Source organism: Blennius ocellaris (genome assembly GCF_963422515.1).
Source record: "Blennius ocellaris genome assembly, chromosome: 4".
Classification (NCBI taxonomy): Eukaryota; Metazoa; Chordata; class Actinopteri; order Blenniiformes; family Blenniidae; genus Blennius; species Blennius ocellaris.
Window position 1 is genome coordinate 19,828,346 of NC_137653.1, and position 18,089 is coordinate 19,846,434.

At 42.8% G+C, this 18,089-nt stretch overlaps 1 protein-coding gene across 12 annotated transcripts; it reads left to right on the forward strand.

The window, feature by feature from the left end:
- The first annotated feature begins 1,720 nt into the window (after positions 1–1,720).
- On the forward strand, positions 1,721–17,987 carry zmynd8 (zinc finger, MYND-type containing 8). Of its 12 annotated transcripts, none has more exons than XM_080495807.1 (20): positions 1,721–1,818; positions 6,700–6,773; positions 6,927–7,078; positions 9,781–10,002; positions 10,205–10,318; positions 11,010–11,102; positions 11,184–11,271; positions 11,442–11,497; positions 11,600–11,677; positions 11,786–11,901; positions 12,551–13,050; positions 14,044–14,136; positions 14,298–14,453; positions 14,789–15,322; positions 15,414–15,914; positions 16,076–16,266; positions 16,445–16,525; positions 16,604–16,706; positions 16,775–17,026; positions 17,171–17,987. In XM_080495807.1, exons 1-20 carry the CDS (start codon positions 1,805–1,807, stop codon positions 17,344–17,346), a joined length of 3,594 nt encoding a protein of 1,197 aa, XP_080351933.1. In that variant the 5' UTR covers positions 1,721–1,804; the 3' UTR covers positions 17,347–17,987. The 12 variants fall into 12 exon arrangements, with proteins under 12 accessions (XP_080351933.1, XP_080351934.1, XP_080351935.1 ...); XM_080495808.1 differs by having other exon boundaries at positions 16,775–17,014; XM_080495809.1 differs by having other exon boundaries at positions 16,628–16,706.
- Positions 17,988–18,089: the final 102 nt, after the last annotated feature.

The window sequence follows — 18,089 nt, forward strand, 5'->3', positions numbered from 1 at the left end:
TTTGATCATTTATGTAGGAGAGAGGATAGATGTGTAGGATGCTAAGGCTGGAGCTGTCAGAAGAATAGAGAAGGAAGGATGTTAATGGAGGGAGGGTACAGGGGACAGAAGGTATCTGGTTAAGATGATCTGCTGTGTGCATCCCTCAACAGGAAAGTGCAAACAGGAAGAGATTTTATCTTCGTCTTTCTGAGGCAGTCCAATCGAGATAGTATAGACTGTATAATTACCAGACAAAGAAGTACAGGCTACATTAAAGAACGGTACAATAAACTGGACAGATGAAGTAGTTTTCAGTCATATGGTTGCTCTCAACAACATGACACTATGCTGTGATAAAGTTCCCCCACAAGAGGCCAGTGCTGTCTTTTTCCCATTGTAGAGGAAGCCACAGAACGCTAAATAATAACAGGCAGGTGATTTAAGCAGCTAAACAATCTTCAGTGTATGAATGTAATGTGTGTTCCTCTCACGCACACTGTGAAGTCATAGAGTAATAAAGCATAACTGTACCAAGTGGCCAATACCCTTATGGTGGATGCTTTGTTGTCCACTGAGTTACGTATCTCAGGTTTGTATCGCCAAGTGACTTTGGCTTTACAACTTCACAAAGCTTCACTGCACAGGACTGTGGAGTCAAGTGTGTATCCACTGATGTTGAAAGTAGGGATGCCATGTGAATTTCCTCATTAAAAAGAAAAGAAAATCCCTCAGGGAGACAGAATACACGGGAATCTAACAGAGCGATTTAAAAAGTTGTAGACAATTTTATTACCCTACATTATTCTTGCAAGTAGAGACAATGTCACAGTACAAGCTTTGTACGACTGTCCAGGAGTTTGTCTGACGATGCAGTTAGATAGTGCCTTCTTGAAGGCTGAATTGTTTTGAGAATGATCCTTGTGCTTCCTGTATTGAAGGTTTCCAAAAGTCACGAATCATCCTTGAAACTCAGAGTGTGATTCATTTACGACTGTGTTAAATGTTTAAGGAAATCCTTTGCTAATAACCCCTCCCATCCTCAGTTTGAGACAAACACACACCATTTAAATACAATTTACAACAGTAAAGTCAGTGGTGAGTGTTACTGCAGCATCATACATTTGTGTCTTGTTGAGTCAAGCTGTGTGGTTGAACAAAGCTGGAGAAAATGGACGTCAGTTTTTGTTTTAATCTTGAAGCATGCTGGCAATGTGGAGTCATTCCGGTTCAAAAGGCCAAAGTCAAATGCGTCACATGACTGTAATGTAGTCCGCATGATTCACATTGTTGATAAACGGTTTGGTATCAAATCAAGGTCCAGCGGACTACATTTCATTGAATGTTGCTTTCATTTAGATAACCTTTCTCGAACGTCAGGGTGAGACCATGTGGGGACCTGTGAGAACACACAGGCCTGTCTATTATTGTATTTTGTTGAACAGTGTACGCCTCTCCAACTCTGTACCAGTGGTCTCCCAAACAAGTTTTTGAACTAACAACAGTACGCGGCGTTTCCGGGCAGCTGATGTGCACACACACACGGCCGGATCATTTCGACGTAGTCCTCGCTCTCCTTGCTTCAAGTACTGCCTTCCAGTCCGCCTGTACTGAACAAAAGACAAGCAGCCAGGAAATGCAGAGGCCAATCAGCAGCTGCCTTACATTTTGACAGCATGTGGGGCCAGTCTCAGCGTGGCTTTTATCAGAGCGGTGGAGTTGGACAGCCTGGAGAGCCGTGGCTGTGCTCTGAGCAGGCTCAGGGCTGACAGGGCTGTCCTCCATGTTTTAATAAGCATTGACATATCACACTGAGTTTTTAACCATGCATCCACACAGGTAAGCCTTATCTTTATTCTTTTCCACATGCTACAGTGTTGATAAGGCACCAGCCACCGTGGTTGATCCGTGCCTGACTAACAATACAGGTTTGTCTGATCAGGCTGAGGGGGAGGGGGGAGAGCATTTGTCAACCCATAGCACAGGAGAGGAGCTGGGGAAGAGAGCATAGCATGGCACAGTGCAGTGGCAGCCTCTTTTTACTTGGGAGGGAAGGGGGGGGGGTTCTCTGCCACAGGGGGTCGCAGGTCAAGTGCAAAGTCATTGTGTCTTCATGAGTATACTGTTTGAGAAGACCTGCTTCCCTGGGTAAAGTTCATAAGAGAAGTGTGTGTGTGTGTGTGTGTGTGTGTGTGTGTGTGTGTGTGTGTGTGTGTGTGTGTGTGTGTGTGTGTGTGTGTGTGTGTGTGTGTGTGTGTGTGTGTGTGTGTGTGTGTGTCCCAGGCCTGTGCTGCCAAGATGACAGGCCTGGTGAGGGAAACGGGCAGGATGGGAGCGACAGGGAGCAGCAGAGGGGAGACCCCAGAGGAATTAACAGATGGTAAACTGACAGCACAGCAAGTTTAATTTAGGCCTCAAACTGGAATGAGAGCAAGGCAGCAGAGGACTGTTGTTAATTGTATTTAGAGGCTGACATGGCAACAAGGAAAAGACTAGATGGTCTAATCACCTGTTTTATTTTCAATCTTTTTTTAAAATCAAAAACCCAGTTTGTCTGACTCTTTTTTTTTCATTCTTGGGATATAAACAAAATGCAATGAAAGGGTCTAATCTATTACTAACCTGTTCAGGAGTGTTGTGAAATACCCATGATCTGGAAACAAAATGTGTTGTAGCAGCGTATTTATCAGCGGATTGGAGAAACTGCCTCAGCCTCATGGAGTGCGCTGCCTCCCAGTGTTGTTCTCTGCTGCCGAGTGTCAGCCATTTTAGAGAGCTTCCCCTTTCTGTCCCTCTGCTCCAAGCACACTGGGTATTTGTGTGTGAGGGAGAAGGAAAGAAGAAGGGAAGCACTTCCTCTGAACAGGCTCTGCATAGAAACCTCATCTCCTCCAGAGAGGCTTAAAAAAACCCAGGTTAGATCCACTTCTGTTTATATGCAATATTGTTGGTTTTCTGTGTGCATGGATCATATGAAGAATGCTACATTTATTCAGTGACTGTGTCTTTCTCTGCTTGCTCATCCATAATGTATTTTACAATTGTCAGGGATTTCATGTCGAATTTGTGATTTCTTTTTTTTTTTATTACTGGATGATGCCTGACAGACTGTTTGAAATACAACCAAGGAAGCTGCGGCCTGGGTAGAATGGTGCACACAGTGTTGCTTGACCAAGGTTCAGGAGCAGTTTTCATTGACTGAAACAGCAAATCCACCACTCAGTGCTTTGTGAATGGGGCCTGGTAATGCGTTTAATCCTCTCATTCCACCACGGACCGAGGATTGGTGCGGACACACTTAAATCTACATTACTCCCACACACACACACATCCTCTTCAGTGTGCCGTCTGTCTTTAAATGTCTTCACAGGGTAGTTTATATCTTTAGAATGACCTTGTCCTGAGAGTTTTTCCATCAGGATATTCTAAGTTATGGCAGCAGGTAAACACCTTAAATTTGTATTTTACTTGACTGTAGAAAAACATCCAGTTTTAGCAGGAGATGCAGGAAAACATCCATCCATCCATCCATCCATCCATCCATCTTCTATACCACTTAAAATGTATATTGTAGTGTCCTCTTGAAATCCCCTTGTTGTAAGTGCAGTTTCTCTCTTTTCGCATTGGAAAGTAAATTTGCATGGATCGTCTGCCAATCTTTGAATCTTTCTTCCATTGAAATACAAAAGTACTGTATGTCCATCTGAGTGTTCTTCAACGACCCATATTCCATGCTTCCATGGCTTCTATTGGTATCGGTATGTGTGTGTTCGTGAAAGTGACCAACATTAAAGCTGCTTGAGACTGCTGAAATGGGGAAAAAAATGGCAATGAATTTACCATTTAATCGAGTGATTCACAGTCAACCATAGAACAGTGAAAGTCAAGGACAGCTTTGCGTAATAGAGAGGCGCTCAAAAACCAAATAGTTCTGACCTAACTGTCCAAAACCTGGTAGATAATCTACGTGGCGGTCTGGAATCAATACCTTTTTTTAAAAAAACATTTTAAAAGGTAAATTGTGCTTCAAAATGGGTCCATGGTTGGGTTTCATGCTGCAATATCTTAGACTGCTGTAAATAATTTTTAACAAATTAGCCATAACCATCTACAGTCTGATTCTACCAAACTCTTCATATCTAGCCATATATTTGAATGTGAGTGGAGCATTACAAGGAGTCATTTTTGGTCTTGTTTGGGAGGTCGGTGTCATTTCCAGCCTCATCTCTGTGTCCACTATCAGGGCCCAGTGCTGCAGATCAGCATGCTGGGGGACATAATAAGCTGCATGTGGTCCTGTACAACAGATTTGACTGGTGCCGTGTGTACGTGCTGTGTGCAGTGCGCACACTGGACAGAGAGAGAGAGAGAGAGAGAGAGAGAGGGAGAGAGAGAGAGACAGACAGACACACACAGAGAGAGAGAGAGAGAGAGAGAGAGGCTTCAAAATGGACGCCATGCACAGAGCTGAGTGCAGAGCGAGAGGAGGAATGTGATCCTCTCCCTGTCAAGCCTGCAGGGCTGCATCATCCATGTCTGATAGAAGGTGAACGGGCAGTGTCTGTCTGCTCGGGGTTTTATGGCAATGGGGGACTTGGTTTTGCGGGAGTTTTTCAGTAACAAACAAGGATCAGTCCTCTCTGCATTGCAGCACTGTGGTTGAGGAGAGCGGGGAGAAGAGAGCCTGTGTGGCACATCGAGCTCGGCACCCAATCAGGCACCTCCGTGTGGTGCCCGAACCAATCGGCAGCTCGCAGCCGAGGTTAAAGATTGACAATTGCAGGAGAGAGCAGCAGGGAGAGAAGGCCTTCTGGGAAACCTGGACCCATCTTTTTTTCCCTCATCCCCCAACGTCCTCAATAATTGATAGAGATTAAAGAGTAGGCTGAAGAATCTGTGTGTGAATAAGGTATGCTGTTGATTTCCTACATCGAGGCATGATCGTTATGGCAGTGGTGGGTGTGGAGAGGGATGTATCAGCAGGTTGCAGCAGTCTGTGTTTGGGTGTTCTGTGGTCTGTGATTGAGAGATGTGTTTTTGTCATTGATTCTGCCTGTGTCCCTCTGTCTCTGTGTATCATGTTGCCGTGTTTCCTGGCCTGAACAGGGCAGCATGTTGCTCTGCTAAACTGTCTGAGGTTGTCTTGACAGGTTATATATGAAGTAGCCAGGAAAGCCATTTTACTACCCTCCTGACTTTGTCTGCAGATGTGCTGTGTGTCTGTCTGTGGGTCTGTGCCATCTCGCCAGTCTGTTATGACAGAGGAGGACGAAAGGTGTGGGGGTTGGTGAGCAAGGAAATTGTAAAGGAAGCAGCATTTTAGTTTTCAGTGCCTGCAAGCAGCACATTGATATGCAGCGTTCCTCAAGTGTGAGGGGAGGGAAAATGGTCAGAACTGAAGCCCTCTGAGCGTCGAGGCCCCAGCGTCTGTTGTGGCTTCAGAGAATTTGGTAACAACAACAACAACAGGATCGACAACAGGACGCCTGAAAGCCAAGGTGAATCATGTTGAACTGATACTTAGACAAACCTGTTGGGCAGATTTAGCATACGAGGTTGTTCAGCGTATACTGAAGCTTGCGTTACAAAATCTCCCCTTCACCCAGCTGTGGTGTTGCAGTGCTTTGAGATCAGTTGTGGGGCTATTAGCAATGGAATAGGTTTAGTAATGTAACTGTTTGATCTACTCGTCTTGTTGGGTATCAGAATGTTGAGGCATTACAGAATGTACTGTTGTGTGTTTTCATGTTGACTATTTTTAGACCTGCAGGCCGGCGGAGAAAGATGCCGGCTTTTTATATTCGGAGAATGACTCTACACATTGAGCTGCTGTTGCTCCAGTGTCGGTTCATTTTTTTTTTCTAATGTTCTTATGTCAAAAGACATGCTACATTGTCTTTAGGTTGTTAGTGTTTACTTGTCTGATGTCATTGTAATATTTCCTGGTTGACAGTCTGGAAAATTGCAAAAACAGCTTCTTATTTAGAAAAATAAAAGATGGCTGATTTAAAACCTGACATTATTTAGATGCAGATTATTTTGTCTGTATTCTTTTGGTATCTTTGCTGAATTAATGAAACCAAACAGGTCAAACAGTGAGACTGTTTGTTTATTGACTTTGTGAGACAAACTACAGTTAAGCATTTTACCAAGCCAGTTTGAATAAACTCAAAAACACAAATTATATGAACTTTGATTAAAACATACATTTTGAGAGTCATTTTCAATAAATACTGGGTTAGAGCCTTAAAAGGTGGTTTAAACATACATTTGTGACAAACGTATTTCCCAACTCTCACCAGAGTGAGATTACTGTAAAGGCAAGCCTGTTGGCTGGATTAAAGGTTCTTGTTTTGAATAACTGCATTAGATTAAGATAAGAGGAATGTGTTGAAGAGGGAGGTTGGACTATTATATAACAAACCTCTGTTGCAATATTTTACAGTCTTAACACGGTCAGTCTGAGTATTTACAGGCTGCAAATGAAACGTATGAGTGGAAGTCACAAATGTGAATGAAGTATAGGTTCCCTTGATTTATGGGGTAAAAAAATAAAATAATGGTTGCATATGTTACACCCAATAGAACCGATATCATTCTCCATAGGGTTGTTTATTTCTGACCTTTTTCATGATTATCTTAAAAATAAACACGATAAACCTTCAGATAAAGCAAGGTTACATTTGGCATGCATTGACTCTTGATTCCTTTGTGTTTCAGTGTGGGGGAGGAGGAGGATAACACAGAAAAGCAAACAGTAACAGATCAAATGGAGATTTCAACACGATCCAAAGGTAAGTAGAGGTTGTAAATAAGCTTTTTCTTTTTTTGTTTTTGTTTCAGCAGGTTCTTTAGATCTGCGAATGTGGTCTGTTTCCATGGATTACTGTAATTCTGTTTACCGGCTTCACTAAAAGGCAAAGACAAACTTTGGTTCTTTTCTGCAGTTTCAGACACGGGATCAACAGAGCGGATGGCCCCGAAACGAAAGATGCCCAGTCCGTCTCACTCATCCAACGGCCACTCCTCGACTGAAACCTCACCCTGCCCAGTAAAAAGGAAGAAAAAACCAGGTGCTGTTGGCAGCAACAAAGATCAGGTATCAAACAAAGACCTGACTCACTTCAAACCTTTATTAAAGCTGTGATCTTTGAATTGTCAGTCAAAGACAATTGATGCCTTGGGAAATTATTCAATGGGAAATCGAGGAAGTCCTGCTTTGCTATATAAGATCTAACCTTTATATTCCTGGTCCGACAGGATTGAGTGTTTCATACCCATAACTTCAAGATCTTGATAATTCAAAAAGTACCAGAAAGTGGAGAAATAGAGCTTTGCTTCCATATACTAGTCATTATGTGATCACTAGAACTCCTGCAACCCCACCATCCAATCGCAACATAATGTTAAACACACAATGTTAAACACACAATAATATTGAATAACTACTGCAATAATGTCTAAATAAATCCCGGCACCCTGGTAAAAGCTATAGTCACAAGAAGATTATACAAATCCCACATTTTTACAGGTGTTTGACATGAACTGTTGTGAAACAATTTGACCACGTCATCAATAATGTATAGCGTTTACCCTGCTTTTTAAAAAAAAGAATTGCTCATAAAACTGGACTATATAACACAGGGCTCAAAATATCGCAATTTTGCACATTCAGCCCTTTAAATGTGAGCGACTCCTACAGCACATTACAGGACCTCTGACAAAGCTCATATACTTCTCCAGCAGAAGTATGTTTTACATTCCAGCGATGCTTTTAATGACACAAGCCTCTTCCGCAGTGGAGACGAAGCAGTTACTCATGATTGTGTTCAGTCAATATTCCAAGGCCTGTATTTATTCATCGAGAACGAATGCTCGCTTGCAGGAACGCCCTGTTCCACATGCCACGCAGTTTAAACACATCTCGGGCTGGAAGCCGTCCAGTGTAACCACAGTCACAGTTGTTAGCCACTTAGCAGCTTCACTGGAGCAAATTGCAATGAATGCATGTGAGTTTTGTGTACCGACATGCAGTTGAAAAACCATACGATTGCTTTTCACTTTGATCGCTACTCTGCTGTCTCTTTGCTTTGGGTGAAGTTAAATTTACTTCTGCGTTTACCTTCTTATAAAAACAACATCAGGCACACTATTTTGGTGAGAATGTGCTCCCGAGGCATACATTCTTCTTAAACTGCACTTGAGTCACTTCAGACTTCCTAACTGAGAATGTCTTTCTTGGGGGGGGGGGGGGGGGGGGGTTGTAAGCGTTCCAGTTTTTCCTCCACATTCCAAATAAGACAACATTGTGAACATGTCCAGCAAAGCCGTTCAAGTGCTAACTCTGTCTGAATACAAGTTAAAAACTTTACACAGACGACTCTGAGGCAGAACTGCACTGCATGTTCAAGTCATTCAAACAATGGCAAAATTTCTATGTGCCATAAAAACTCCATAAATTTCACATTTGTGCTAATGCATCATTTCTGAAAGCTGAACTCAGTGCCTGGAATGCTGCAATGGGACACTCACATAAAATGGGGGGGGGGGGGGGGGCTTTTGTTCACTGGAGCTTCGAAACACAAAAGACAAAGAAAGACCAGCTGTGGACTGAGCAGTAGCCAAAATGAAGAATGTAATGTTGCTTTTTTAATCAGAGATATAATCCTGTTGTACGTAACTGAGTAAACCCTCCTTGGTTGTGCTAGTTTTCCATCCACCTTTTGGACCGCCTTATTCAGCTTACAGCTGACTGGGTGAAAGCAGGGTAAACCTTGGACAAGACCGTCAGTCCACGACGGGACAAACACAATAGATAGTTAACGCCTTCACATTCACACCTTGGGGCAAAGATACCAAATTACCTCCAGTAACCTGTTTTTTTTTTTTTTTTTTTTTTAACTGAGAATTCTACCCATGCACAGGGAGAACATGATAATTTCATGCAGAGGCATGGCCGGGAATCAAATCCATATTATTCTCACCATTAGGTGAGAGACCATGAGGCCTGTCTTTGTGCATGTGACCGTTTCATTCAGATTGAGAGATTCTGTGTGATTTTGCTCTGTGAAGTGTTTTATTTCAGTTGTGCCATTTGAAGCTGTTGGACGTAATTGACTGTCGATTACAAACTCTCGATCGTGTTTGTTGTTGTTCACATTAAAGTAATTACACAATCTTATACAATGTTGCAATCAGTCAGATTCTCACTTTGCATTGATCTATTTTGTTTTCTTAATACTCAGTGCAAGTGCTGAGCTTGAAAAAATAATACACGTGCTCTTCCATTGAAATTGTAATGAATGTTTACATGGTTGCCGATACTTTGATAAAACTACCTGCAATCAGAATCTAATCGTGTCATTAATCCTGGCTGACAATTTAGACTGCGTTGAATCTGCTCACGCCTTGCTTGAGCCAGTCTAAATGACTTAACATATTATGTTGACCTTTTATTAAGAGGGATATTTTCCTGATTCATCCAAGCCGTCCACACTGTTTACCCTCCTGATGAGGGCTGTGTTATATCAGACAGACTGAATGGGCTAGATGGCTTCTTAGGGTAAACACTGAGATCTATTGTTTGTTTATTGTGATTTCTGTCTTATGTTTCAAAAGAATTATGCTGACGAATAAAACTAATGAACTATCAGTTACTCTGTACCACATGGTGGCTCAGGGGAGTCTGTGTTTTGACCAGGAATTGTGTGACTTGTGTTGATTCTTTGCATGTCTGCTTGGCTTCTCTAATCTCTAACGTTGACCTTCCCCAACTTTGTGTTTCTTTTGCCTGCATTCCAGTCAGAACTAAGACATGGTCCCTTTTACTATGTGAAGCAGCCAGCACTCACCACAGACCCTGTTGATGTTGTACCGCAGGACGGCAGGAATGACTTCTACTGCTGGCTGTGCCACCGCGAGGGCCAGGTGCTCTGCTGTGAGCTCTGCCCCAGGGTGTACCACGCCAAGTGTCTCAAACTACCAGCCGAGCCCGAGGGCGACTGGTTCTGTCCGGAGTGTGAGGTACTCACCCAGGAATCTGAATAGTGTCATGGTGTTGCAAGATACGTGTAGTCAAAAGATATATCGTGTATACGTATACATAGTTGTGTAGGGCCGGACAGTAAGTATGGACGTGAATGGTACGCGTATGTCAAAATCTTGGTATGTTGTGTGCAATGATGGGATATAAACAAAGTGTTCATCTCCTTCTGATGTCTTGTAGAAAATAACAGTTGCCGAGTGTATAGAGACTCAGAGCAAAGCCATGATGATGCTAACTATAGACCAGCTGTCTTACCTACTAAAGTTTGCCCTGCAGAAGATGAAACAGCCAGGCGTAAGTATCCAGTGACCTCTGTCAGTGTGAGGAATTTACCAAACTGATAACACTGTGATGAAGCATATGTACGCTGTGAAAATGAGCTTGTTTATTCTTATTTGGAGGTTCTTTTGAAATAGACGTCACTTTAATATTGGCATGAGTTCCTCGTGGCCAGTCCTGATTTTCTACATTGCTTACGCAGCCTGAAGACCTTGTTCTCCTGTCAGTCGTGCTAGATGTGAACTTCCATCTCCTGAAAGCACTAAATATTAACACATCAGCCCAGCATGACGTAATATTGATTTGCATGTTGAATACTTTCTAATAAATAACAAATCAGCGCTCATTGCATTACAATGGCCCGACTGTGGCTGGAAACCATGAAAGCAAACGTGCTAGCTGGTGGTGAGGATACAGCTGCCCCTCTCGCTCTCTTTCAGGATCATCCCCGCTTGTCATCTCGCTCCCCCCATGCAGCTTCCACGCAGAGAAAGACTTTTAATTGGGTAATCAATTACACCACTAACAAGACCCCGTCATGATTTCTTCCTCCACTGGTTTTCCTCCTTTTGTTTGAAGCGGCTTCTAGAGCTTTCAGTAGTAGCATGGTTGGTAGCATGTTGGTGTGCATTACAGGGGACAGTGGTGTTTGGAGAGCAGATTTTAAGTTTGTCTACATTAATTTTTTATTTTTTTATTTTTTTAGACTGAACCCTTCCAGAAACCTGTATCCCTGGAACAGCATCCCGATTATGCTGAGTACATTTTTCATCCTATGGACCTTTGCACACTGGAGAAGGTAGAACGTTATCACACGACTGTTTGACACTTAAAGGACGGACAAAATAGATGGTTACATTGTGTATGTCTTTTTCCACAGAATATTAAAAAGAAAATGTACGGATGCACAGAGGCCTTTTTGGCAGATGCAAAATGGATTTTGCACAACTGTATCATATACAACGGAGGTAAGTTGCATATCGTATTTACAAAGTCTTTAGTTTAATACTTTTTTGAATATTCCTATAAATACCCTTGAGAAAATTGAGCAATAGTGCAATTTTTTTAACAACTAATAGGAACATCACTAACAGGTTGATATAAATTGTCAATTGACAATCATGTGCTCACATTCCAGGAAATCACAAACTCACAGCAACAGCTAAAGTGATTGTGAAAATCTGTGAACATGAGGTCAGTATGGCAACATTTGACGTTTTACTATAACTGACACTTACACTCTGACACCGAAATACATCGTACACGTTGTTTGATTCATCTCGCTCTGTTTTGCAGATGAATGAGATTGAAGTTTGTCCCGAGTGTTATCTCTCTGCTTGCCAAAAGAGAGACAACTGGTTCTGTGAGCCTTGTGTAAGCTTGCTGAGTTACTTGTCACTTTCTGTGAAGATGATTCTATCGGTATTTTTTTTTTTTTTTAATTTTGATATAGTTGATGAGAATACAACCGTATCTCCACAGAGTAATCCGCACCCACTAGTGTGGGCCAAACTTAAAGGATTTCCATTCTGGCCCGCGAAAGCTCTGCGGGACAAAGATGGACAAGTTGATGCTCGCTTCTTTGGTCAGCATGACAGGTATCAAACCTTTTGTGTGTCACGAGCTGCATTTACATGGGCACTTTTTTGGTCTGTCTGGTTAAATTCTTTCAAATTGAGAAATCATATTGATATATGAATATTTGATGAAGTGATCAGATCAATGTGCAGGTTCCCCTGCACCAACAATATCATCCCATTAGCTGTGCGGCTGGCAAACATGATTTCTCATTCAGTATTTCTTGGGAGCCAGTATTGGTGGTGGACATGTGATAGGTGGACTACTCAAGCTTCTTTTGCAACTTTAACACCTAAGAAATACTGACTTTTTGTGTGTGTCACCTGCATTGACCTGTTGTACATTGGCACAGATATCTTTTAGAATAACATTGTGCATGATGTATCATCGAATTATGTTATGTAACAGACATGCACACAAAGCTCTGATCTGGTGTGCTGTTTACATGGACTCAGGTCAGATCCGATATAAAGTTACACCACATACATTGATCCCATAGCAATCTCAATGGGATGGGGCTAGTCCAGTCAGATACACTTGTTTACATGCTGTTATTTCAATTGGCTCTGTGTTTAATTGGATGCTCCATGTAACCAGGGCTAGTGACTTAAAGCTCTATTTAAAGCTCTATTTGTCACGGCCATGATTTTGTTGATCTTTATCTTTCAGGGCTTGGGTTCCTTTAAACAATTGCTACCTCATGTCCAAAGAGATTCCCTTCTCTGTGAAGAAAACCAAAAGTATCTTCAATAGCGCAATGCAAGAGATGGAAGTCTATGTGGAAAATATGAGAAAGAAGTTTGGGGTGTTTAATTACGCCCCCTTTAGGACACCGTACACTCCCGACAATAACTACCAGATGTTGCTGGATCCCTCCAACCCTTCATCTACACCCATCAAACCTGATAAGCAGGACAAGATTAAACTGAGCTTTGATATGACGGCATCGCCCAAGATCCCCTTGACCAGGGCTGTGTTGTCTGGGACGGGGTTGGGCGTGAGCGCCGCAGGGCGACGGGTCCCTCTCACTGACATGCCTCGCTCGCCCATGAGCACCAACTCCTCTGCCCACACAGGTTCGGATGGGGAACAGGAAACAGCAGATAAATCCCAAACAAAAGCAGCAAACAGCCAGTACAGTGCAGGAGAGGAGTCCATGGACTGCACAGGTACACAGCATTTCAGTGTGTCTGTTTTACTTGAGTAACTATTTATGAGTCAGTGTGTTGGCGTTATTCTCATCTGGGATTCTCATTTCATCTACGAGTAGTGAGTTTTCAGGATCCAAGCCTAATGAACATTATATAATACACAGTAGGGAGTCTCTAACTTATTCCTGCAAAGTAGCAAAACCAGTGATAGATACTGTTGGGTTCAGTAAACATTCAATGTGTTTTTTCAGTGCTCCAAGACAGGGTGCATGATAACAGTACAGACAAGGGTTAAAGAATGATTCAGTTTTTGCTATTGTGCTTCTATAGCATAACTAAACTTATGGTCCTGGTGTGCTGGAACTGAAAGGTGCAACTATTATATGTGCTTTGTAAATATTCTACTACAACAGTAATTCTGTTGAAGATAAAATTAACTATTAATAATTTGCAAGAAACAGGAGGAAATGTGGTAAAAGGTTAATATATTGAAGGTTTAGTATAGCTACTGCATGATCCTACACTTTAAGAGCACTAAATATCATTGAAAAGTAGATTAAGAATGAAAAGTATGAAAAAGTAACCCATTTTAAAGGTGAGCAAACATTTGTTATCATAAACAAACATTTGGATGAACAAATATTTACACCACAGCCAACATGTCTAAAAAAGTTTAAAAACAAAACATGAATACTCTGCATCACACAAGTAGGATCTCACGATCACAGTGATTTCACTGATGAGCTACTCCGACCCTATATAACCAATTTTTTTCAGCTTCTCTATTAAACAGAACATTGAAGATGGCTTTTGTATCGACTGCAAAGTAATGTCTTAATCCTGTAAACTCATGTAAATTCAGTTTTATGAATTATCTGCTTAAACTACCCAAGACTAATCGTCATTGCACTTGCATTGTTGCATCACTTTTGTTTGCAAGTGACAACTTTAAATGTATAAATTAATATTTCCATGTAACCTCACCTGCCCATTTTCAACATGGTCCTGCAGGCAGCTCCTTGGACAGCCCTAGAACATTCCACTCCCAAGGTCCAAAGCAGGAGAAAGCTCCACAGACAGGAAGCATTTTGAACCTTAATCTGGGTGATTTTTTTTTTTTTAACATCTTTTTAATAATAAACTGTAATATGTGCTTGCATGTGTTGAACAATGTTATTTTACTGTGAGAAGTAAAACAGATCTTCAATATTATAGTTATTTATCTTACGTGAACATCGATAGAGTTCTCCGTTTTGTCTTATCAGACAGGAGTAAAGCAGAAATGGACCTCAAGGAGCTCAGTGAAACAGTTCAGCAGAAACAAGGAGCCACACCAGTCCTCACTTCTCCAAAGAGACAGATCAAGAGCCGTTTCCAGCTGAACTTGGATAAAACCATTGAGAGCTGCAAGGCACAGCTGGGTGAGGACACAACCGACTTGTGACGTGTTTCTGATTGACATTCAGTCAATAGGGTTTGGGTGCAAATATTCTCCACTCACAGTGATGTACCTAGTTTGTTGCCCAGAGGTGTGTGTGTCGTTATGTTTCTCTGTACTGAGGGTCCCCGTTACCCTTTAGTGAAGAGAGTTTTCAGTCTATTTGACCCTAACTTAATAATGTTTGTATAGAGGATGGATGAATGCATGGACATTCAGCTATTCTCAGAAAGTTGTTGAATGAAACCCACAGTGCATGTATTTTGAAGACATTTTGGTCGTAAAACTACAATGAAACAGCTGCTGTCTGTTTTGCAGGTATCAATGACATCTCTGTGGATGTGTATAAGGGTGTGGAGCATAGCGACTCAGAGGACTCGGATAAATCTGACTCCAGTGACAGTGAGTACGCAAGTGATGAGGAACAAAAGACAAAAGACGGCCAAGACACTGCAGCCGGTGAAGAGCCCCAGAAAGAACCACAAAAAAGTAAAGTCAAAGGCCAGCCTTGCCCGAGCCCAGACGGGGAGACCAAAGCTGATTTTCTTGCATTGTCCGAGTCCGTAGCAAGCAATGCTGGTGCAACTGTGTCTGAGTCTCCGACTAAGGAGAAATTAAACAGCGATTCAGACAAAGAAATCCCAGAGAAGACCAAAGCACCACCAGAATCACCGGTATCGAGGGAGAAGTCTCACGGTAAACAGGAGACGAAGCAAACTGTGCCAGTGGAGGACTCTGATTCAGAGAGGGAGCTGGTGATAGACCTTGGAGAGGATCAAGGGAGCAAGGACAGGAAAAGGAGCAAAAAAGACAGTGCAGCAATTAAAGAATCAGCTGCTGCGAAACCTGAAGGTGAGAGTTATACTTTATCTGCTGATCCACTGAATTGAACTGTCATTTTTCATCTGATAAATGCCGGTGATCCCCCCCTCCCCCTTTGTAGGTAAATCTCAGACCACGTCGACACTCCAATCTCAAACCAGCACGGCGCCATCCACCCCCTCCAGTGTGTCCACACAGTCCTCTGTGGCCATTCCTGTCACCATGGTCTCCTTCACTGCTCCCTCTCCCGCCACCATTAGCCTTACATCGGTGTCCAGTGCCACCGCAACCCCACCCCCTTCCTCATCTGCCTCCCCCACTCCCGCTTTGAAGAAACAGCGCCCCCTGCTGCCCAGAGAGACAGTGCCAGTCGTACAAAGAGCCGTGGTTTGGAATCCCGCCGCCAAGTTTCAAACCTCCTCTCAGAAGTGGCACATGCAGAAGGTGCAGCGGCAGCAGGAGAATCAGGAGCCGGCTTCGGCCACGCAGACGCAGCCATCGTCTCCGAGGCAAGGCCAGGCTCAAGTCCCAACCCAGACGCAAGCGACTGGAAATGGTTCTGCAGGAGGCCCCTCTTCTTCTTCACAAAGCACACGCTATCAGACCAGACAGGCTGTCAAAGGTGAACAACATGGCTGTGTTATTGTTCCACTTATTTGGCACATGTCAGGACGTTTAGCAAGATGAGTTCATTTGAGTTCAAGTTTTATTACCGTTATTACTATTTTACACTAATATATTATTTCTCTCCCCCCCCCCCCCCCCCCCCCCCACCCCACCTAGCTGTTCAACAAAAAGATGTCCCACTCAGCACCACAACATCAGCTGTCACCCTGGTGTCCAGTAGCCCCGTTGCCATCATGGCTGCGTCGAGTTTAGGCACCTCTGCTACGACTTCTCCGGTGGCAGCAGACCTGTACATTCCCACCGCTTCAGCAGATGTAGCTGCAGACATCGCCAAGTACACAAACAAAGTTAGTCATTCTACTGTTACGTTTGCTTGTGATGCTGTGAAACAACTCGACTCGGCTCTCACTTGATGGCTTTGGTGGTGGAAAGGATTTTCTTGGATGCTCCATTTGTGTTGGTTGCCGCTGTGCTCCAGCAACGAAACGTTTGTATGGAATGACTTCATGGTCTTCTCTCTTTCAGATAATGGATGCAATCAAAGGTACAATGACTGAAATCTACAATGACCTTTCAAAGAGCACTTCAGGGAACACAATAGCAGAGGTAAGAGTTCACTCTTGGTACTTTATTGGCTGCAATGTGTTCGCATCAGCGTTGCCAATATTTATTTTCTTATTCTAGCCTCCCCATGTGCTTTCCTCACAGATACGACGTCTGAGGATCGAAATAGAAAAATTGCAGTGGTTGCATCAACAGGAGTTGTCAGAAATGAAGCACAATCTCGGTGAGAAATTTATCAGTGACAGATTAATCGGCAATCTCCCTGAGTTCCACGTGTGTTCTTCTCACCAGAATTGACGATGGCTGAGATGAGGCAGAGTCTGGAGCAAGAGAGGGAGAGGTTGGTGACTGAGGTGAAGAAGCAGATGGAGGGGGAGAAGCAGCAGGCTGTGGATGAGACGAAGAAGAAACAGTGGTGCGCCAACTGCAGAAAAGAGGCCATCTTCTACTGCTGCTGGAACACGAGCTACTGTGACTACCCCTGTCAGCAAGCCCACTGGCCAGAACACATGAAGTCTTGCACGCAGTCAGGTAACAGTGTAGGTCCGTAGCATGCTGCCAATAACGCGTCAGACCTCAAACACTCCTGTCTTTTAAGCTGGTGTGGACGTCTTCAGTGATGTTTAAATCAACATCGCTGATGAGAGTTTCTTAAATGTGAAGTCTTTTTCTTTGTTCTGTCTGTAGCCACAGCACCACAGCAGGAACCAGAGACTGAACCAACTGCAGACCTCCCAAACAAAGCTTTAGGTCAGACTAGCAGTGGCCCAAACTCTCTCAGAGACCCGCCAGCCTCTGCACCACCAGACAAAGACTGTGAAGTGGACAAGAGCACTGACAGTGTTGCTGTGACTTTGTCGTAACCAAGCCCACCAGACTTGAAAGTGTAAATGTGTATATTGTTTTTTTTTTTTTTTTTTGCCCACTATGATACATAGTGGAATGAGTCTATGTAAATTGTTGGGTTCTGGAGATTGTTACAAATTAATAATTGAAATACTTTTTTATTTATTTTTATTTGCCTGTCTGAGCTCACATGCAGTACCTGCAGTGCACAGTGGGATAAAAAAAAAAAAGAGAGACTGAAAGCAGGTAACACTAACCATATATAGAGGGCAGTTCAAATCCATCGCGCATATTCACACTTTACCGATCTGTATAGAAAGCTGTTCGTATATCAATCTGAAGAGCATGCGACAGTATCACAAAACATAAACACCGTGTAATGGGCAACAGTTTACGACGGGAGAAATGTAACCGATGTTAATGGACCATCTCTGATATAGATCAGAGAAAATCTGACAGAAATGTCTGTATATTACTCTTTTTGTATGTTGTGTTAATTTATTTGTAATTGTAGTGTTGCTGGTTGTATACTGCAAAGATAATAACAAATACACATGTTTAAAACAAGCTGTGCTATGATTACACTGACGCCAGATAACCATCATGAATTGTTTGGCACAAACAGTGACACGCAAAGTCTTGGTGCTGTCTTTATATACAGTAGACGTCTAAAGATTTACCAGGATATTGTGTCTCTTGGTTTGATTTTGGTATTTGCCCACTGACTTTATTATTATAGAGACAAAGTGACGTGGTGGTC